Genomic DNA, 23201 nt, shown 5'->3' on the forward strand with positions numbered 1-23201 from the left:
CATCTCTGTCACTAAAGCGGCAAGAGGCTGTCGCAAATGTCTTTTTACACCATCCCAACCTTTCAAAACATGAAGATTCTGTGTACATTATGGACATGCGCAAACACGGAATTCATTGCCCCATTTGCAAAGATAAAGTCACTCACACCTAACTAATGCAATTCCAGTTTTGTTCACTCTGCACACCACCCACAGTTGTATTGATATTTTTGTCTCAAAGTGGAACTAGGATTTCAACTCTTCCCCAGCCTCACCCTACCCAAGAGACAACACTGAGTGGCAAATTCATGTTTCTTTGTTTAAAAAGCTAAGCTTCTGGTGGTCACCAACTTGGTAGGAACTTCATGTATGCGGTCAATCACTTGGTTAGATTATGCATCGAGTTGGAAGTTCACATAATACAGACAAGTAATCTAAGTTTGATACCCAGGTCAGCCAACTTTTCATTTCTAAATGAAGCCCATGGGATCGTTTTTCTGAAGATCGCACAGGCTTTGAGAGGAGTCCCTGCATTGCTTCTGAGATGGAATGTGATGCAAACATTTTAAAGTAGAGGAGAATGCACCTAATTGGAGGCAAATGAGCAAACAAGTGAATCTGAATGGACGAGGTGGGTTGCAACCAAAAATTCTGTGATAAGGGGAATGGTCACCTTGCCCGCACCTTCTTCCATGGCCTTGTGTAGGTTTTGGAAGAATGCTTCTTATAAGAAGTCAGCACTGGGCATTTGTCCATAAAGAAGTTTTGGACATCCAGATCGAAAGAGATGAATGCTGAGAACCCAGGCCCACTTTAGTTTCACCCAAGCTGATGGTGGGTCTCCTTCCAGGTGTTTGGCCCACTTCGCAGACACTGTGCTTGCTCATTGAAAGATGCACTATGACACAAAGAAGCTTCTAGCACTACCAGAAGACAGCCTGGATTTAGTATGGTAGATATATAGGTATATATCTTCAGCGTTAATGCAATTACATTATTAATACTAGATTTACAATACAATCCTATACAGGCCCACTCAAAAGTAAGCCCCGCTAAGGCCAACTTGGCTTACTCCCAGGTACGTGGGTATAGGATTGCCGCCTCAATTTGGCTTTATTACTTCTACAAGAAATTTGTTAATTTGCAACACTTAAAATACGCATGTAGAATAAATGCACAAAGCTAAAGAAGGTTGTCTAGTTTGGTAATCTTATACCTCTTGTTTCTCCGGCCGGGTCCACGAAGCCTGGAGAGAATAGATAAATAAAACACAACACACACACACACACACAAAAGAGAGAGCGATAAATGTTTACAAATGTTGTTGCGTCTCCCGCCCTTCAAGTTAATAAGCTGTATGCATCACACTTCATTCGGTGCACATGCGGAATCAAATTTAAGAAGGGTGGGTAGGGTAGGTGGCCCAATGAAGACCAAGGGAATGGAGATCAGATGCCCATTCCCTGGCATTCATTCCAATCAGCATTTTAGTTGTTCTAAAATGGCTGTCAGATCTATTCAATCCAAGCCTATATGATCATCTGCGCACCCTTGTGAATCTGCTCAGCAGCAAGGCAACCAAATTTGCACATTTGACTTTGTCTCGCCATTTTGCCAGGAACATGCCGGGTGGCACCGATCCTAGAGACACCTTCCGTTCCACCAAAGAAACTCTGAAGATACCAACAGAAATATTTTCCGAGTGCGACATGTCACCCACTGTCCACAAACACAGGCCAGATGTTAAAGCCACACGCGTTTAAAATGCTTTTCCATGCATGCAGGCAAGCATATTTTCTTCTACCCTTTTTTTAATATAAAAAAGGTGCATGCTGTTTAAGAAGCAATAATGCTCGCGTCAGGAAGGGTGGGGGGAAGCAGCACGATTTCAAAGCCCAGTGAAAACACAGCAGAAGAAGAAGCTGAATTAAACCTGTGGATAGCCTACTCCAGCCCAGGAGTATTCTGTGGTTACGGAGTAATCCACCTGACTGCAAGGATATTTTGTGCCTCTACCTGTTGCTTTCCTGGCTTGATCTGCTCCAATTAAAGGAGTCCCCCATCTCCTGGAAATTGCATTGCATGGTCAGTAGGATGCAAACGCTGCTGATGTTTGGATGACAGCAGCAGACACAAAAACCAATGGACACTGAACACAAAAATGAGACGTTCAGGTGGTAAGGGGGTTCAATGTGGCACTGTGTCCCAAAGCATCCTGTGGCAACAGCTGTGACAGTTGTCAATGGTTTCCCACCATGCACACAACACACAAAGACACACACTCTGTCAATGAAACAATATCCCTTTCTCTTGTGAGAGAGGGCTTAGAGATGTGGGTGCTCCCTGGAGGATCTTGGTCCTTCCCTCGGCAAGAATGTCCCTATTCAGTTCCATGAAGAGGACCACTTGCTATCTTAGGAAAACTGTCCCTTGTGCAAGAAACCCATCAATATGGAAATTAGATCTGGGTGGAGGTCTCTGCCTTATAGCGAGGTCTTCTTAGCCCTCATGATGAGGATGAATGTAGACTCCATATGACTCATGCTATGCAAAGTACAGTAACATCCAAAATCCACAAAACACCAATGCCTTTGTTGAACAAACCAAAATGCATGATGCAAGCTTGAGAAAGTCAACGTTCTCTGCCTAATAACAAGGTGGGTAGCCTTGCAAAGGATGAAGGCAGCCTGGATTTCAAAGGAAACATGTTTTTGTATTGCTAATAAGAGTTAAATTTTATTTCATGGACTTTAAGACACTTTCTCTCTCAGAAGAGAATGGCGTCTCACTACATGGATATCCCTCCAGACCATCTTAACTGAGAACAACATCTTGACAAAATGTAGGTTTGCAGCTCTAACATCACCATATTTTCCTTTCTCCTATATGGTTAACACTTTGTCTGATAAAGAACTCAGTGGAGCTTCAAAAGCTTGCAACATATATTTTGTACATTTTGGTTGGCCCTATTTTGAGGATTTTGGATGCTGTTGTACTTTGCTGTCTGGCCAACCTGGCTAACCTGGGATATGTTTTCGTGCTATGCAGTGATCCCAAACTTGAAGCCACTGTGAAGTTCATCCAAAGGACTACCTTGGGCCCTAACCCTAACCCTAAGTCCTGAAGCATGCTCTGCTGAGCCACAATTTACAGAACAAAACCAAAGGAAGGAGAGAACACTCTCTCACTGCAAAATAGATGGTGAAAAGCAGCAATTGCTAAGTATAAACCATGGATCAGACATCTGGGGATGCAATGAACCTCTCATGTGGCATCAGATAAGCCAACTCTCTCTGTGCCAACTTTACCCATTTGCTTTATGGGGGAAAATAATAGTGACCCTAACTTATGAGACCTCTGAAAGATAAACAGATGGAAACCTTTTTGAATCCTTTAATCCTTCATCTGAACGCCTGTTGTTATTGTCAGCAGCAGCAGAAGTGGAAAGAACTTTGGCTGGACCTTCATATCTGTGTATTCTTTATCCACAGATTCAACCATTCACGGTTTGAAAATATCCCCCCCCCCCCAAAAAAAAAAAAGCAAACCTTGATTTGGCCATTTTATATAAGGGATGCCATTTTACTATGCCATTGTATTCATGGGACGTGAGCATCCACAGATTTTGGTATCCATGGGGATACCAAGAGGTATAAGGGGAGCAAAGTCAGAAAATCATGGAATTTCAGAGAAAATCTAGATCTTGAAAGATAAACAATGAATTTTGCACACAGCAAGTCACAAAAATTCCTGCAAATTCCCATCAATCCAGGATTTACCTCATCAGGGTTTCCCAAGAAACAAAATTATCAACCACTTCTTCTAAATATTGTCAAATATTCTTTTCTTCTTAGTCCGACTGCAATTCTGAGAATTTCTCACTAGTGGATGTATCATATAGCGCAGATAGGAACTGCACTCCTGGTATATCTGGAGGGCTACAGTTTGCCCATTTTGCTCTAACCCAGCGATTCCCAAACCTTGGTCCTCCAGGTGTTTTCAACTCCCAGTCCCAGAAGCTTGGCCAACAGTCAAGAATTCTGGGAGTTGAAATCCAAAACACCTGGAAGACCAAAGTTTTGGAACCACTAGTCAAACTCAATGATTCCCAAACTTTGGTCCTCCAGATACTTTGGACTTCATCTTCCCAAATTCCTGACTGTTAACCAAGTTGGCTGAGGAATCTGAGAATTGATGTCCAAAACACTTGGAGGACCTTCAACATCCTGTTGGCCAACAGAAATAAAAGGTGCCTTATGAGCAGCAAAGATGGTGGAATGTCATCTCTGCTTTGAAACCGTCACCATCAGGTAGTCAAAAGACATCCATCACTGAAAAATCAAGGTTACAGATTTGGTTCTTGTGCTAAACTAATTCTCACTCTTTGCCTTCTTTCCCTCAAGAACCATTTATGATGTCTGCTATCGATATTTAGAGCAGAATGGCAATTTTGCTTCACTACATTTTTAAACACTCTGCCCCGGAAGACAGATTGAATTAAGCACAATGAAATGGCATTATCAACATTGACAAATCAGCCAGGAGGCCATGGCATTCCACAAAGAGCATGAGAAACCATCAGCCAAAGATTGCAGCCACCACATAACACTCCCCAAACAACACAACAACACAACAGCAGTAGTAGCATTGAATCATGTCCCTCCACTCTTTGTATAACCCCACCGTTCTACATAAGAAACTATCCAAACCAAGGTGAGACTTCATAGTTCCTTAGTATAGATTGTCCAACAGAAGAAGTGAGTGTTTCAAAAATAGTTAGCAGTTTTAGGCTGAGCTTTGTGAACAGACTTCTAATAGCAAGGGGGATTCCTCAAGGAGAACAGAGGACTAGAGCTACAGCCTGACCAAAAATACAGTGAACTCTCATGTATCTGAATAAGCATCGTATGAATGACCTGGACACAGCCTCTGCTTAAAGGGCTCCTTCAAAATGGTCCAGCATTTGGACCTGGAAATGCAAATGAGAAAATACATATTATAGAGTCATAAAGTTGGAAAGGGGTCCCAAGAGTATCCAATCCAAGCCTTGCCATTCCAGCAATCTACAGCAAAGATGCCTGATGGCATTCTTCCCCAACCTGTTGGATTGCTGGGTGTAAGATTATGGGTGATAAGACATGCAACAAATGTATTGTGCATTTCAGTTGGCCAACAAAGGTGGATTTTTGTTTTGAATTCTTCAAAATGGTTCCATTCTAAATTATCCAATATATATGGGGCCTTCTCAGATCGCCATTACCTTTCTTTGGTGGGAGAGACTGTTCCTTGAATGACCAGAACTACTTCCAGTTTCCAAAAGGGGTGACCTATGGGGTCTTCCATAAAGAGGACAATGTACTGCAGATAGGAAGACCAAAGAAGACAGTATGAAGAAAGGTAATTCCATAAAGGCCTCTCTCAGACCAAATATTAAAAAAAATCTAACTGTATGAATGTAGGAATGGCCTGTTGATGGATCCAACTAGGTGGCCACCTAAACCAGAAGGAAGCCTTTAGGAATATGACGCAATTGTTCAGCCTCCCCAAATACGGATGCCTACAACATGTGTTGGACTCCACTTCCCATAATCCCATACCCATCTATCCAACAGGTAGATAGATGGGGAAGGAGGATGCTGTCAGACATCCTTGCTGTGGATTCCTGGACTGACAAGGGTTGGATTGGATACTCTTTGGACCCCTTCAAACTGTATGACTCTATAATACATACTTTCTGATTTGCATTCCCAGGTCCAAATGCTATTCCATTTTTTATACTGCCATCACTGAAAAAAACCCAATACTTTGCCATGTCTTTCTAATAGGATTAGCTGATGTGCATTGCTTCATCTTGCAAGTAAACAGGCTTCCAAACAACACCTTCTCTCTCCAGTCTCTCTCTTTTTCTTTCTTTCTGCATATACCTGCCTTTCGAATGGGAGCCATTATAGACAAGAGAACAGCCTGGGTGGAATTCCTGGCAGCATCTAATAGGTAACCATCACATTTTATTTCAAAACTGCTAATTATTTTTGCCATTAAGAACAAAAAATGATACTGATATGTGATAAACGACAGTTTACGAGCGAACACAAAGGCAGCCAAGGCTTTTGTGCCTGGAGGTACGTGCAGCGTGAAAATACAAGTGCGGGAGGCAGGGAGATGGGGAAGAAAAGCTGACGTTGGTCCGTAAAAACCTCTTTAGCCTACCAAGGCATCTTCTCTCACTGCCAGTTGTCACCTCCCCTCCCAACTCTCCCACGCAACCTTTGCTTTTGGCACCATCATGGCGTTGCACACTGGAACCAAAGCATCAACAGCTGTCCTACTGTTTTGAAGCCAGAGAAAAAGGAAAGCTTCTTTTGTATGAATCCCTTGACTGTTCTGTCACCAAGAGTTCAACTTAAAGCTGGCAGATTCAGCCAAGCTACTACCAGGGAGGTGCTGAAATGAGCAGTCCAGACCTGGAAATACAGTTGGACCTTAGTATCTGCGCGGGTTCCATTCTGGACCTCCCTGCGGATGCCAAAAACCACAGGACTTCAACTCCCATGGTTTTTATTGGTGGCACATGTGCTGCCACAGCTGTGTCCATCATTAAACCAATGGGACTTGCCATCCAAGGGTGCGCAAACCCAGTGGGTGTGAAGCCCATGGTTGGGGCAGGCAGGCTGTCCATAGGCCTAACTTCGAGGGCTCAGTTTTATGCTTCGAGGAATATGACAGCTCTGTTTAAATATTTGAAAGGATGTCATACTGAGGATGGAGCAAGTTTGTTTTCTGGTGCTCCACAGAGTAGGACATGGAGCAATGGGTGCAAACTACAGGAGAAGAGATTCCACCTCAACATTAGGAAGAACCTCCTAAGGGCTGTTTGACAGTGGAAGACGTTGTCAAGGTTGGTGGAGTCTCCTTAGGAGGTTTTAAACAGAGGCTGGATAGCCATTTGTCACAGGGTGTTTTGATTGTGTGTTCCTGCATGGCAAATGGGTTGGATTGGATGGCCCTTGGGGTCTCTTCCAACTGCATGAATCTATGAATCTTTAAAGCCTCAGAAGAACAGTGGCCAAAAGTATGAGTTGGAGGATCTCACCTGGCCTCTTCTGATAAAGCATCTGTTGGGCATTCTAAAGCATTCTGATAAAACAACTTATTGTGCAGCCTTGGTTATTCCACTCTTCTTTCAGGCTTGGCTCCTTCCATTAGGAATGTGGAAATAGTCAGGTGAGCCAACCTGAATGGGTGGCATAATGGTGGCAAAACCACTGGCACTTGCACTGGGCTCAGAAAAGCTTTGGTTCCGGTGTGCAACATCAAACTTCCACTAGAGAGGGGGCCGAGGAGGCTTAAAGCCCATCCTCTCCTCTTGTTTTTATTGCCCTGGTGTGGGAAGACTGGACCCGAGAGCAGCATCACTACCTTCTCTTCATTGCTGATGTTGCGGGTAGAGGTCCTCCAAGTGATGGAGGGGATGGGATCCCCAGAAGCCTCACAGGTTAAGGTAATCTGGTCATCCAGCTCCATTGCTGTTTTGTTCTCCACATAGGTGATCTTGGGTTTTGCTAGAGAAAGTGTACAAACATATACCCACAGAGGTTTACTGAATTGCAGAAAACCAAGAGCAAGAGGCCTCCGAGGGCCTTTAGCAATGTGAACCCACCAAAACGAGGCCCATCCCCATTAATTTCAAGAGATACTCGATGCACTCCACAAAGTTTATCCATTGCCAGTTAGAGATTTAAATACGGACAAGACAAACAGATTCACAAAAGGAATTAAATGACCTGAAAACACCAGAACTCATCTCATCTTGGAAGCTAAGCAGGGTCCGCCCTGGTTAGTACTTGGAGGCGAGACTGACAGCAAGCACCAGGTGCTGTAGGCTACATTTCAGAGGAAGGCGAGGGTGAAGTCCCTCTGAGTATTCCTTGCCTAAGAAAAGCCTATGAAATTTTACTTATTTATGGTATTTAATTAGTGAGATTATAATTAGTCAACAGGTGATCAGAAGGCACATAAACATGCATATATTACACAACTCTAAATATACTGACCTCATACATATTATAAAACACGTTATGCAATAATAGATAAAGAATGATTTGTTTTACTAGCAAGGTTTGCCTTAGGGTCTCCGTAAGTCAGAAATGACTTGAAGGCACAACAGCAAAGGGCACAAACTAGCCAAATTTAGGTTGCAACTGTAAACCTACCTATAAATAAGAGCGATGGGTTACAACTCCCATGCTGGAATTCTGTTCTCATAAGAACATAATCCAGTATAATTGGGGGAAATCTCTGCAACTCGGTGTAGTTCCCTGTGCATCCCAAAAGAAACCATTTTGGAGGGATGCCAAACCCTCCAAAGCTGGTTTTCAAAAACCCTGATGCCATTCACATGCTGGATGGAGGCCAATGTGTCTCTTTCTGGATGATGAAGCGCACTGTGTTCTAGCTCTCCCATTGAAATCAATGAGATGTAATAACGATTAATTTTGTTGAAACTTAAAATTGCTTAACTTTATTTTTCCCCCACAGGTCATTTGTAAACTGGCTTTCATAAATAGTTCTCCCCAGGCACTTTATAGCACAGTTTAAAAATCCAATAGAAAAATGGCAAACAATAAAACCAGACATTAATTTGGGACGGACCATCACCTTAGGCAGACTGCTATTCAGCATTACAGGTGCGTGCCAATGTGGAAAAATGTGTGTCTAAACCCATGATTTATGGAGACCCCATGAATTTCAGAGGGTTTTCTTAGGCAAGGAAGACTCAGAGGTGGTTTTGCTAGTTCCTTCCCCTGAAATACAGCCTATAGCACCTGGTATTTGTTGGACGTCTCCCATCCAAGTACTAACTATGGCTGAGCCTGTTTAGCTTTCAAGATCAGATAGGAGCTGGTGCTTTTAGAGTGTTTAGACTCTAAAAGCACCAAGTGCTCCTACACATAACACCTAATAATTCACTAAGCCTTCCCTATATCCTTTCAGGTGTACTAGAAACCTGAAAAAAATACCCCAAACCTCTCATTAAACCATTTTTTAGCCTACGAGTTCCTAAACGATAATAGTGTCCAACCATGGCTGTATCCTACAGAGTCCTGGGATTTGTAGCTTCAGTTGGTATTGAGAATCATCTGACAGAGAGCTCCAATGCCATACCAAACAACAGTCCCTAAACTCCCCTGGAGTTATATGCATCTGAGGAAGGAGACTGAAGTCTAGGAAAGCTCATGCTGCCCATTTCTTTCTTACAGTGAGTCTCAAAGGTGCTACAAGATCTCTCTATGTACTGATTCTACAGAATAACACAGACTACACTCCCTCGGAGTGTAATGGAGTCTCCTTCACTGGAGGTCTTTAAACAGAGGCTGGATGGCCATCTGTCAGGGATGCTCTGATGGAGAGTTCCTGCATGGCAGAAAGTTGGACTGGATGGCCCTTGTGGTCTCTTCCAACTCTATGATTCTATATCTTTGCAAACTCCACTGGATATCACCGTGGCTTTTAAAGGGGGAATCACACTTCCTTGGTTTTAGGCAATATCCTTCCTCTTGCCTTTGTCTCTCCCCCCCCCCCCCCGCCCCCAATACCACTGTAACAATTGGACTTGTCTCCTCATTTCCAGAGCCACAAAGTTTTGCATTCCTATGGATATTCTCACACAGAGATTCTTTATATGCATATACTTGCCATTCTACCAAATGCATGTTAGGAAGCAGACTCAAATCTATGAAAGCTCACACTATCAATTTCTCTCTTTCAGTTTGGCTCAGAGATGTTGCAAGATCCCTTTGCATTGTGAAAAAGATCTAAGTGATGGGGGAGAAGGGAAAAAACCCAAACTTACCAAAAACTTTAAGGTGTATGGTGGCGTCGTGCTCACCAGCCTTGTTTTCAGCGATGCAGATGTACTCGGCCTCATCATTTTTCTCCACCTTGCGGATAGTCAGCTCTGAACCGTCGTAACTGAAGCCGTACTTTTCATCATCTTCCCCTCTTTCTATTGATTCCCCATCCCTACAGAATGCAAAGCACGTGGGCAAAGGTGTTATAGATGGAACAGGGATGTTCACGCATGCTCATAAATGTTTTTGATGAGAAATGGTGTCTCAACTTAGGGAGGGGATGGATGGAAATTTTTGCATGATTGAATGAGGATAATGACCAGAAGTTTCAGCAGATTTTGGTGAAAGAACTGTTTGTTTTGAAAAACATACATTTTTGTGCCAAATATGATGTTTCAAGCCAAGTTTTATTAAGTTTATTATTATTTATTTTCACAAAAAAGCCCCCAAATATAAATATAAACACACACACACACACACACACACAAAATGTACAGGAGCGCTCATAAGGGCACACAATAGGGAGAAACCTTTTGAAATTCTTTGTTCTTGCGCATGAGAATAAAACATTCCAAGTTTCAGATTCTTGGAAGGAAAGAGTCTCTAATGCCTTCTCCGCCCAGCTGAAATGATTCAATCTCTCACTGATGTACCTGCCATGGTTCAATGCTGTGGGATTCTGAGATTTGTAGTTTTGTGAGATATTTACCCTCTGCTGTCACAGAGCTCTGGGGTCAGAACAAACTACAAATCACAGGATTCCATAGCACTGAGCCATCGCTGTTAAAAGTAGCATCAAATGGTATTATTTTTGCAGTGCAGATGCAGCCTTACTTAGCACTTGTGTTCCTAGAAGATGTGCACTGAGATTAAAGCATGAAAGCACTAAGACTCACAATGCAGTTTGGCATACTGCAGTAGAGATGCCTGCAGCTTAAGCCACCCACTGCCTGCTCTCTAGTAATGTGCGTAACTGCTTGAATCGCATCTCTTACTTGGTCCAGCTGATGGTTGGTTCTGGAAAGCCCTCGGCATCACACACCAACTTGACCGACTGGCTGAGGTTGGCTGTTGCATTCACGGTGCCCTGCCTGGAGCGGACCGTAGGAGGCACTGAAGGATGAAGAAAGAAAGAAAGAAATAGAAAATGTAAGATACTTCGGACGGGCAGGAGAGAAGGAGAAGGCAGAAGACTCCCATTTTTACAAGCAGACCCTCTCCTATCTCTTGCGTCTCCATTCTGGGCACATAATAGGTGGGTATTTTATTTGTACAAGCACTAGAAGATAGTACTGCAATATTCTGACAAAGTCTCCTCTAATAGTCCTGAATTGGTTGGAATTCTGCAATCAGCATAAATAAATGTGCAAATAAAAGTGCATATAGAAACACAAATCCAGACATGGCCCTTCTGATTTTGTTGGCAGGAGCTTCCATGAACTCTAGCCATTGAGCTGATGGGAAACATAGTCCAGAACACCTGGAGGGACACTGGGGCAGCAACATGTTGAGCCAGATGGACAAAGAGGCTAACTCACCATTCACAATGACCCGGATATCTCTGAAATCAACCTCGCCACGGGCCAAAATCCTCCCTTCGCAGCGGTACATCCCCTCGTCTGTCTTCTTGATCCCTCTGATTTGCAGGTAGTTGTTGGACAGCACAACAAATCGTACTAGAAGAAACACACACACACACACACACACACACAAAGAGGTTGAGGGCCATATGTATCTCCCGCACAGTCAGCTTAAGCAACAACAGATTCCCTCTTTCAGTCTCCCTTTCCGAAATTCTCCTTCCTCCAACTCCACTAAGGGCCAAAGCGAAAACCAGTTTCTGTAACCATGTTCAATGACTTCCTCCTGGAAGAATTCAGGGCCACTCAAAACAGTAAATGACCACATATTGCTACAAGGGAAATGCCAGGGTAAGAGCATGGCACCTGTCTTAGGCCTCTTTTGTGCATATGCACTGAGTCCCATCCATCTACATAGTATGTCTGCAAGCTTCAATGTAGCAGCCCGATCCTATTCTAACTCTAACAATTTTTCTTGCTGTCTCCTGTCCTGACACAGATTTCCAGATGGATGCTTTAGCAATTAAATAAAGGGGCCTACAGTTCTTCCTCCACCCATCTTACCATCTTTTTTAAGGACAACATCCCTGCCCATGTGCTTCCACATGATGGTGGGAGGCAACGAGGAAACCACGTCGCACATGATAACCGCATCCTCTCCTTCTTTGAACTCCTGTGGGCTAGGGGCATTCTTGAAGGTCAGCTTCTCTGGAAAACAGATGCAGGGAAAAAGAGAAGTAGACTCATCATAATCATGGCCAGACTTCATACACCAAACTGAGGTCGTGTGACACATACTAAGCAGACTGAGGGCGTCTGGACACATCGATCAATGCAGCCCAGATTTCAGCATGCCCTGAGCACAAACCAGAGGGCAAACAACTCTAGAAAGTTCATGCAAGCGAACCAGCCATACTCTGCCAGAAGAGAACAAAATCCCAAGTGGAGTCACTTGCATCGACCAGACTATCTACAAAACTCTTGTTACCAGCTGTGCAGGAATAGATCTGGCTCTGGAATTTCAACTGAAAGCTAGGATCATACTACTGAGCTGAACAGTAATAAAACAAGAGGATGGACTATTAAAAAAATACAAAAACTAAAGAAAGTTCAGCAACTGGGGGTGTCTGGAATAACCTCTGACTTCATCAGACTCCATCCTCTCCAGCCCAACCCCTTGAAAGTTAGCAAGGCTGGTATCTTACGGAAGATCTTCACATTCAACGTAGCCTCCACATCCCCCTCCTCGCTGGAGACAACACACTTGTAGATGCCGGCATCATCTATGTTGACATTGTAGATGGTGAGTGTGGACGAATCTTCCGATCGCACCACTGAGATGTGCTGCTGGTTTGTCGACAGCTTCTCTCCATTGGGGGCAAACCAGGAGATGTCTTTGGATTTGGCATCACCAGTCACTAGAAACAAAGAAGAAAAACATTATGCATGCAGCATGGTGTTCCTTCTTCCACAGGATCCATTCATACAACTGTTTGGGATCTGAACTGCTGGGAATGGGGGAAGCACCAGGGAATCACTGCTTATAGGTTTCACCATTCATGTCCTTACTTTTTCTTTCACATTGTGGCCAAGTACCACAACTCAAGACTGGAAGGTGGGGTGTACTACAAGCACAGAGTATGATGCACACAGAGTGATGACGCATAACACTATTCCGGGGAGTTGCCACACACTCATTTACTTTTGTATAGTGCCTACCAGCAACATAGTCTCAAAGGAGAATTAGAAAGCATCCAGAATGCTAAGAGAAGGTAGGTGGGTATGCATGTGTGCGCATGGCATCTAGGTCCCAGTATGAAATTTAACAAACCACCTGGGACCCTGGACTGGCATCTGCCACTGAAAGAAGATACTGGCTCTTTGGAGAATAGTCTACAATATTTTACATTAGTGACTTCTAACTGAGAAGCATTACTCACCTTGACACAAGAAGAATTTGGACTCTCCAACAGGCACTTCCACCTTATTTGGAGCAATGTTCACCTGGAGAGCAGCTACCAAAAAAGAGACAAGAGAGAGAGAGAGAGAGAGAGAGAAGTATGGTGAGATTGCAATATTCATGCTTAACAGAAGACAAAGACACTCTCCATCATAGACTTCAAGCATCTTGCCAGACTGTATTTTGGTCCTGCACAAGATTTCCATCTGAAACTTTGGGCCACGTCCAAAGAGGAAGCTTTGATATAGTGGTCTGTTTGCATGTGTGAGATCACCACAACCACTAGTATGGATTTGCCCACAGCTGCAAATGAAAGGAAAGTTAGACCATCTTGCCATAGAAATTACAAAGTTTGTGCTTAAGGAACTGTACCTCTGCCTTGAAACCTTAGTTAGGCTTGTTCTCTCCCTATCCCATGGGATCAGGGTAGCTTATGGCAAAATTACTAGCAATAATAAAATACTATATTCTTGCCACTCCCAGCGGACGCACAATCTGAGGTTGATTTATGGCACCCATAACTCATCAATGCCTTCTGCATGATCCAAATTCCTAAAGAGCCCAACACAGAGTCATATAGGTTTGGAGATGGAGGCATTTCACATGTGCTCAGAAACACTTGACTGTACATCCTACAGCCCTAATACCAGAACCTTCTCTGTTTTTGGTAGTAAGATTTACCACAAGAGGCAGTGGTTCTGTCCTGGTTGAGACCAGCAGCATCAGTTCCATGCTATTATATTTACACAAGGGGTACCAAGTGCCGATGGAGAGCCAGTGTGGTGTAGTGGTTTGTGCATCGGACAACAACTCTGGAGATCAGGGTTCAATTCCCTGCTTGGGTGAGTTACACAGTCTCAGCCCTAAAAAACCCATGATGGACTCTGTAATAAACAACAAACCAGCTGCCTAACTAGAACACTGATTGTTTTCTATGTGGGTTTGGAATGTGGATGAGAGTGACTGAGGACTTGTGGCAGCATCCTTGTTGTTGCTGTATACTTTCAAGCTATTTCTGGCTTATGGTGACCCTAAGGCAAATCTATCATGGGGTTTTCTCAGCAATTTTGTTTGCCATTGCATTTCCCTAAGGCTGAAAGAGTGTGACTTGCCCAAGGTCACCCAGTGGTTTCATGGCCAAGTTGGGACTCTTCTCTCTCTAGCAACCTCCCTTTGGAAATATTTTTTCCGCGGTTGTGCCTCCGCTCGAGGTGGCTTCTCTCCTTCCCACTCCCAATAATGGGCTGGCTGTCCTTCCACTCTGCTTTATTTCTGTGTAATCTAATTTAACTCATCCACATTACTTTAACATAATTCACTCCCAGACAGAATGGCAAGACCAAACGTAATCGCAGAATGTGAAAGGTTTATTAGATTTAGTGTGGCGAGACCTAAATAGCCAAGGACCAAAGAGACCTGGCTTCTTTCTTCTATTTATCTTCCCAGTGTCATGCACTTTTTTTTTTAACATTGCAATGCCTATCTCTATGGGGTTTTTGCTATGGGGCATGAGAGACCCAGCCATGACCAAGCTAGGCGTGATTTTTTAAAACTAAAAGTCATCAGCTGTGACTCTGAAAATACACACTCAGCTTAGTTCTAGAAGCAGTCATCCAGAGACAACAGACCAAATTTACAAGCAAACACCCCAAAGATTTAGTTCATGCATCCCTTTCTTATTCTTATTGAATTTCCTTATTCTTCTGATATTATTTGCGTGCAATTTTTTGATCTCATTGATGCTCAATCATGACGTTCTTTCAGAATAAGAAGGAAGTGAACAAAGGAGCTGTCTTATACTACTTGTATCTCTGGTACAGAATCAACAAAGTGGGTTGGATGTTGGACTAGAAACCTGGAGACCAGGGTTTGAATTACTACTGGGTGACCTCTGGAAAGTCACACTCTCTCAGACTCAGAGGAAGGCAAGGGCAAAGACCTGTCTGAGCAAATCTTGCCAAGAAAACCCTGTGCTAAGTGTAGATGCCTTTCTGGAGGATATGCCCCTTAAGCAAAACTCATGTAGTACCTGGTCTCCCGTCTCTCCTTTGGATGCTCCTGGGATGAGGACTGACTAACTTTTAAATCACTCTCAAGTACAAATTCAAGCTTAAAGGTGCCAGCAAAATACTCCTGGGAAGGACGCATCAGCTGCTACATTTGAAATATGTTCAAAGCTGCAGTGGAAATATGATTCAAATGCATGCATGCCCTTTAATGCCAGAACATGTCACAACACAATGTCTCCCCTACATCATGCCAGCTGGGTATATTTGCCCCAGACTATATAGGTGTCCCTTTATTCCCATCAATGTTTTCTGTCTCTTAGACTCTAGATTGTGTATGCGCCGAGGTCTTTCGTGATAAGTAATGAACCATTAGGGAAGGCATAATTGGATCCTGGCTCCCTTCCACGGACAAGCTTGCCGAAGCTTTCTGGCCTAACAAGTCCAGGTCATAGAAGGATTTCAAGAGGTCTGACCTAATGTGAGCGATTTCTAAATTGCAGCCATTAGTTGGAGGGAAAACAATCACCTTAATAGAACAACTGCTCGTTCCAGCATAGCTAACCCATTTCTCAATTCCCTACTGCTGCAAATGCTTAATTTGTTAAATTGGTGAGTGGTTCAGTGCTGCAGAATCGGCTGCTTTCTTTGAGAGGTCACCAAGTGATTTGTTTCAAACAGCCTATCCCTTCCCAGATAAGCATTTCACAAACCAAAAAAAGGTGATCATCATCTCTTATAAAATGAAAGCAGCATCTTTCCATACCGGGAAGATGGTACTGCTACGTCCAAATCGTATGCGCTGGGACCCTCTCTAAAATAAACACCGCTAACCAAGCTCAACTAACACTTGTGTCCCCATCAATGCAAATGTCTATGATTGTAGAGGTATAATAGAACAGAATAAAGGATCACAGATTGAGCTACAAATCACAACGTTCTCCAGCTCATATTTCACCATTGCTATAATATAAGAAGCTCACTAGCCTTAGCAAAGGCCAGCGATGCCGTATGTCTAGCACTACTACCTTTTTAATAAAGTGAATCATTGGGGGTTCTTTGTGCTCAAAAAGCAAGCTAAAGTATGTGGGGCATAGAGTATATGCATGCATGTAATATGCACGATAATATTCTTGCAATATGAGCCCCAAGGTGACTCATAAATGTGAGTTAAAAGAAAACAAAGTTAAAACCATGGAAAGTGCAAAAGTTAAACAGCCAAGCTCATTAAAACATTAGCTCAAAACGGTTTTTAAAAGGCAGCTCAAATATATAATAACAGAGTAGGGATGTGACATTTGCAATTCAAACCATTTTCCCTCTTCAAAGTGCTGACAAGAAGAGCTCTGCCTCCTTTACACTTGATTTACCTCTGTGCAGAACTTACCAGAGCTGCAATGGCCGGTTTGCTCCTATAAATAAAGCCATTGCTGTCAGCACCACTGACCCAAGCTTTAAAGACATCAGTGTCTAGTTTGAAAGCCACTATTACATGCTGACAGGTTGGCAGCTGGACTGACGTACAGCAACGTTGGTTGCGGAGATGAACCTGGGAGAACTGGAAGGGCATGACTCAATGGCGCTATGGCTCATGGTTCCAGGACTTGAATCCGTGGATGCAGAATCCATGGATAAGGAGGGCTGACTGTATTTGCCTTTCTTGAATGCTTTAAAACCCTTTAACCAGCTTCAGTGGTCCCTTGGTATCTGTGGAGATTTGGTTCCAGGACCCCCCTTGGATACCAAAATCCATGGGTGCTCAAGTCCCGTTAAATACAACGGTGTAGTAAAATGGTATCTCTCATATAAAATGGCAAAACCAAAGTTTGCTCTTTGGAATTTATATATATTCTTTAATATTTTCAAGGTGTGGGTGGTGAATTAGTGGATGAAGAATCCATGGATACAAAGGACCGACTGTATATGCTTTAATACAGTCAGCCCTCCTTACCACTGATTTTTTATCCACCGATTCAAAATCCATGGCTTGAAAATATTTCAACAAAAGTATACATTCCAAAAAGCAAACCTTGATTTTGCCATTTGATATAAGAGGTACCATTTCCCAATGCCATTATGTTTAATGGGACTTGAGCACCCATGGATTTTGCATCCACAGATTCCACCATCTAAATGTGATAAGAATAATAATAAACTTTCTGTTCAGACACATATTCAGTAACTGCTTGCCTGGTACGGACCGGGGTTTGAGAAGCATTCGTTGGACTTCTAATGTTTTAAACTCAATTTAGTTTATGAATCCTGTTGATTATTAGCAAGGAGATTAAAACTGTTTAAACTTAATTTGTGTTCTGAAAATAGCATCAGATTAATTTGAGTTTTAGTACATATAATTGTGTTTCCACTACTAGCGTTTTCTTTTTCTCCCCCTACATTTATTTATTTAATTATTTAGTAAATTATGTTGGTGGTCCCTTTGCATTTCAGCCATAGGAGACAGACTACATATCAAGGCAGACAGACAGACAATAATGCTCTTTATTATAACATCGGAAATGCAGGTAATGTGTTGAGGATGCCATATATATGAGATTCGTCTTCAGTAGCCTCCAAACCTACCTCCAACCTCAGTGTAAGAACTTAGCGGAAAATGAAACATGGACAGGCTGAGTCTCCCTTATCTCAAAATCCCAAATACTCAAATATCCAAAACTGTCCATATGCGTGGCTGAGATAGTGACACCTTTGCTTTCTGCTGGTTCAGCATATACAAACCTTGTTTTGTGCACACGATTATTAAAATATTACATATAAAAAATTACTTTCAGGATATGTACAGTTGGCCCTTCTTATACACGGATAATAATAATAATAATAATAATAATAATAATAATAATATTTATTTGTATCCCGCCCCTCTGAGAACAATCGAGGCGGCTTACAAAGTTAAAAATACAAAACATATAAAATCCCTGGTCTTTTTATACACAGATTCAAGCATACACGATTTGAAAATGTTCCAAAAAGTATAAATTTCAAATATCAAACCTTGATTTTCCATTTTGTATAAGGGACACCATTTTGCTATGTCATTATATTTAATGGGACTTGAGCATACACGGATTTTGTTATACACGGGGGATCTTGGAACCAAACCCCAGAGGATAACAAGGGTCCACTGTATATAAGATGTGTATGAAACATAACTGAATTTCACGTTCAGACTCATGTCCCATCTCCAATATATCTCATTATGTACAGTCAACTTTCTGTATCCACAGATTCTTTATCCACAGATTCAAGCATCCATGCTTGAAAATATTTTTAAAAGATATCAGTTACAAAAAGCAAGCCTTGATTTTGCCATTTTATATAAGGAACACCACTTTACTACACCATTATATTTAATGGGACTTGAACATCCACGAATTTTGTTATCCACGGGGGGTACTGGCACCAATCCCCAGTGGATACCAAGAGCCCAATGTATTTGCCAATATTCCAAAATCCAGGGAGGAAAAATCCAAAATCCTAAACACTTCTGGTCCAAAGCATTTCAGATAAAGAAGACTCAAACTGTATCGGCAAGAGGGACTCTCCCACAAGGAGCACTATGCGCCATGTATATTGACAGGAGCCTGAAAGTGAGCCCTGTCTGATCTGTCCACTGAACCCATCCATTTGCGACAAACTCCCTGTCATTTAAGGCACTTAAGCTCCCATAAGGCCACTTGGCAGGCCTTCCCCATTCCTCTTCCAATCACATTTGTCCAAGCTTAGCTACCCTTATTAATTCATTAGAGATTCAATTTCCCAATTCATAAAATCAGCCGTACATTAGGGAAGCATCTCCTGGGAAATGGATGGCTTTTGCCATTTGAAGCGACTCAGCTGCAGCGTTGCATGAAAAAGGCCATGCACGAATCCCCGGTGGCACAGCTGTCATTGAAGGGAGAGAGCATTGCTAAAGCCCAACGGTCAGCCCAATCGCACCAACTCCTGGGCAAGGCAGTAAATAACTGGTCAAATAAATAGACAGGAAAGGACAGGAATCGGGTACAATGGCCATTGAATAATAGATCTGTGGCACCACACAGGTACAGCCCTTTGGAATCATGCAGAAAGGTAGGTGCACACAGGACCCACAAAGGTCTTCCACAAAACATGGATGCTACAAAAAAGGCGCTACAAGATCTCTCTACATACATAGTCTGATTCTACAAACATGGCTATATCTTTGAAAACATGAATGGGACAGAGGGTGAACATGGCAGGAGGCAGAATCTCATCCATACCAAGCGGATCAAGAACTCCAACCACATTGGTGTAACATTACAACCACCAAATGTAACCATTAGGCCAGTACTGTCAACTAAAAAGGATATCAGTGAGCAGAAGTGGGGGTGAACAAGATAAAAGAAGGCAGATGAAGCCATGACTGTGTCTTGAATCTCAGCATGATATCGACATATAGAGCCTCTGGCTTCCAATATAGGAATCTAGGGTTGGAGTAGCATGCCTTGTAGCCAGCACAACCCAGCAAAAGTGAAATGCAGTGCAAGCACCAAGCTTGATGATTGTCCAGAAGACCGAAACAGAGTATTATTTCCCCATCAAGGAATGGCAAGGCAAGCAGGATATGTGTGCTAACCATTGCCATCGCTCCTGGCCTCTTAACAAGACACACATCGGCCAAAGAAAAGCATCTCAGGGTGGCCAGTGTAAGAATATGGCTGTGAAACTGTCCCGTTTCTACCTTATCTTTCAACTTCCAGAATTAGGACGCCTCTCACTGAAGAATTCTATGCTGCAGTTTCTTTAGTCCCTGCTCCCTACCAAACCCAACCCTCTCCCATCCCTGCTTGTTTAAATAGCAACCATTAATCTCCTGCTCGAAGCTAATTCTGTGTCTCATCCCTTTCCCCGGGGAAAACTGCTAAGTGCCGTTCTTCTGTTTCCTTTTAAATATTTGCTAATGTAGCCCCGCAGCACACGCAGGCACAAGCAAGGAAGGGAAGGATCGCCCACAGAAGCCAAGATGGAAGAAATAGGGTCTTGCATTTTTGCAACAGAAGATCCAGAGGCTGTGGAGGTTCCGGTCAATCTTTTCCAGTGGTATCTGTTCACTCGTATAGAAAGATGAAAAACCCTTGTATCCTTCCACCTGAATAAACTGCATTTCTAGGGACAGTGGTTTCTACTCAAAATGGCGGCTTTCTGGATAAGTCACCCCAGCAATTGTATTTGCCAGTTAAATTGAAATAACAACCAACAAGAAGCATGTTATGCGTGTCGCAAATATAAATAAAACAAATTACAGCCAGGCCTCCTTATCCATTTTTTATCCGTGGATTCCAGCATCCACAGCTTGAAAATATTTTTTGCTATGCCTGATATTTAATGGAACTTTGAATTCACATAAACGGTTTTGGTTTCAGTGCAGGACCTCCTTTGGAATATTCTAGAGCTGAGGGATCTTTAGTGGGAACCCCATACCTTGTTCCCCAATGTGCATGTCCTAAGCATGCCTTAACTAAATATCCTCCATTCATTCTCATCCATCGCATTAGCACCTTCTCCTTCGACTAGTAAATTGAAGATGTCATACTTTGGCGACATCATGAGAAGGCACAACTCGTTAGAAAAGACAACAACACAGCGGAAGGTGGAAGGAAATAGAAAGAGAGGAAGACCAGACTCCAGATGGATGGACTCAACCAGGGAGACCATGGACCTGAGCCTGCAGGACCTGAGCGAAGAAGTAGAGGACAATGGAGTTTGGAGACATCTCACCCAGAGAGTTGCCATGAATTGAGGTCAACTCAACGGCAGTTAACAACAACAAGAAAGCTGTTCTGGTAGCATTTCTGAAGAGCCGGGTGTAAGTACAATACAAACAAACAAACAAACAAACACCAAATAAATAAGCTGTCATAGGTCAAGGTAATAGAATTATGGGATGTGTTGTTTTAGATAAGGGAAGACTCTACCCTGGAGGTCTATTAGACCCTTCCTCTCCTTGCTTTCGGTCATCCAGACAAAGCTTGCAGTGTCTCTGTCCCAGGTTTATTAGTTCACTTTTATCAGTTGCACCTGTCTCTGTTTTTACGGCTGCTAATTTTTCTGTCTCATCCCTGACTTAACATTGCTTTATCTTTGATTGATTTTATAGTTTAAGTGTTGTAACCTGCCCTTGGTGTAATGACTGCAGTGGAAGGTGTGGGATAGAAATGCTAACAAGCAAAAGCAAATTATTTTGAGAGCAAGTGCAGGCAACGCCTGGCCTGTAGCCCCCGAGACTCTTTTTGTGCCGCATCTCAAACTGGACCACTGAAATACGGTGCAGAAATCACACCACCAAATTTCTAAGGGAAACCAAGAAAAAACTCATTCATAGCATCTTCAAGGGTAGCCTTGTTGTCAATGCGGCAAAATATACAAAAATAATCCAAAATCCACCCGAGAGTGGTATCTTCATCGTTCGAATGAAATGCACAAAACACATCATGCAATCTCTTGAAGCTTCCATTGGCTTCTTCATTGGCAAAAATATGTTTTTAAAAATCATACAAGAGAAGAAAAGTGACGACAGTAGAGTCGCAAGGCTTACATTTTGTATCAGATGCTCAACAGAACATCTGATAGAGCATTTGAACATGTGGCAGAACATCTGAGCAGAACATCAGAGGCTCAGAATAGCCTCTGATTTAAAATCAGAAACTCAACAGGAACAACATCTGAGACAAAATGTAGGCCTGTGACTCTTCCATATTGCTTGCTTTAAATGCCATATCGCCAAATTTCCATTGCAGACATGGGAAGAAACAACTCAAAGCAATCCAGTTATCCACCTCTCACATATATAGCTAGAAAATAGCTAGTTAAATCAGTAGACTACTTCTCTTCCCCAAGATATAGCTCCTAGGATCTGGGCTGAATCTGTACTGCAGAAATAATCCGGTTTGACCCTATTTTAACTGCCATGGCTCAATGCTATGGAATTCTGGGAATGGTAGCCTTGTGAGATATTTAGCCTTCTCTATCAGAGATCTCTGGTGACACAATTGATTAATTGATTGATTGATTGATTGATTTGTATGCTGCCCTTCTCCCAAAAGGGACCCAAGGTGGCTCACAGGTAAAAATAAGCTACAATTATTCTACATAACAAACTGTAATTCCCAGAATTCCAGAGCAGTGAGCACCAGCAGTTAAACTGGTATCTTCCTGGATTAGTGCAGATAGTGTGGGAAAACTGTACCAGTTAAATATAAGCGGTATCCACCAGTCAATATATGTCAATCAATTGTTTTATTGTGGTTAATGATCATATTCCAAAATTTATTATTATTATTATTATTATTATTATTATTATCATCATCTTATATCCCACCTTTCCCCAATATAGGGACTCAAGGTAGTGAACAACAAGTATAAAACAATACCATTTAATAACAGTACCTATATATGTAGTTTAACAATGCCTTGCAAGTTTTAAGTCATCGAAGCAACTGCATCAATTGAACAGGTGCATCATTTTTCACTTTGAGAAAAGCCGGCGAAAATCATCGACAACCAAGTGGGTATTCCCTGCAACTTTTTGCACCCATCACAAAAGGACGCTCAAGGATTATGCTCATTTGGGGGGCCAATTTTGCCACGTCTCAAAGTAAGTATTGATTCACCTCTTGAACAATTCTTGAACCCAAACAGGCCAGGCTCTTGGCATCGACTCAACAGTTTTCTTAACCAAACCAAAGGCAATAATTGCTGGACTTCAACTGCATCAGATGTTGAGTAAGATGCTGTTCCCTTTGCACAACAACACAGCAAGCAACCCAAATCAGAGGCAATTTCCCACTCT

General features: G+C 42.6%; 1 protein-coding gene across 12 annotated transcripts in view; it reads right to left on the reverse strand.

Annotated features, from left to right (window-relative positions):
- Positions 1-23201, reverse strand: part of LOC149306923 (neural cell adhesion molecule 1-like) — a 210877-nt gene that overhangs the window by 54932 nt on the left and 132744 nt on the right. For 6 of the 12 annotated variants that reach the window (XM_089538788.1, XM_089538791.1, XM_089538787.1 and 3 more), the window contains exons 2-9: positions 13351-13425; positions 12616-12828; positions 11975-12118; positions 11369-11506; positions 10826-10943; positions 9833-10002; positions 7399-7541; positions 1196-1225 (exon numbers count right to left, since the gene is read on the reverse strand). In XM_089538788.1, coding sequence (XP_089394914.1) covers positions 1196-1225; positions 7399-7541; positions 9833-10002; positions 10826-10943; positions 11369-11506; positions 11975-12118; positions 12616-12828; positions 13351-13425 — 1031 coding nt within the window. The remainder of the gene's footprint in view (positions 1-1195; positions 1226-7398; positions 7542-9832; positions 10003-10825; positions 10944-11368; positions 11507-11974; positions 12119-12615; positions 12829-13350; positions 13426-23201) is intronic. The other 6 variants (XM_089538790.1, XM_089538798.1, XM_089538789.1 and 3 more) reach the window with 1 other exon arrangement.

This window comes from Sceloporus occidentalis, unplaced genomic scaffold, assembly GCF_023333645.1.
Source record: "Sceloporus occidentalis isolate IW3139 unplaced genomic scaffold, rSceOcc1.0.p SCAF_9, whole genome shotgun sequence".
Classification (NCBI taxonomy): domain Eukaryota; kingdom Metazoa; phylum Chordata; class Lepidosauria; order Squamata; family Phrynosomatidae; genus Sceloporus; species Sceloporus occidentalis.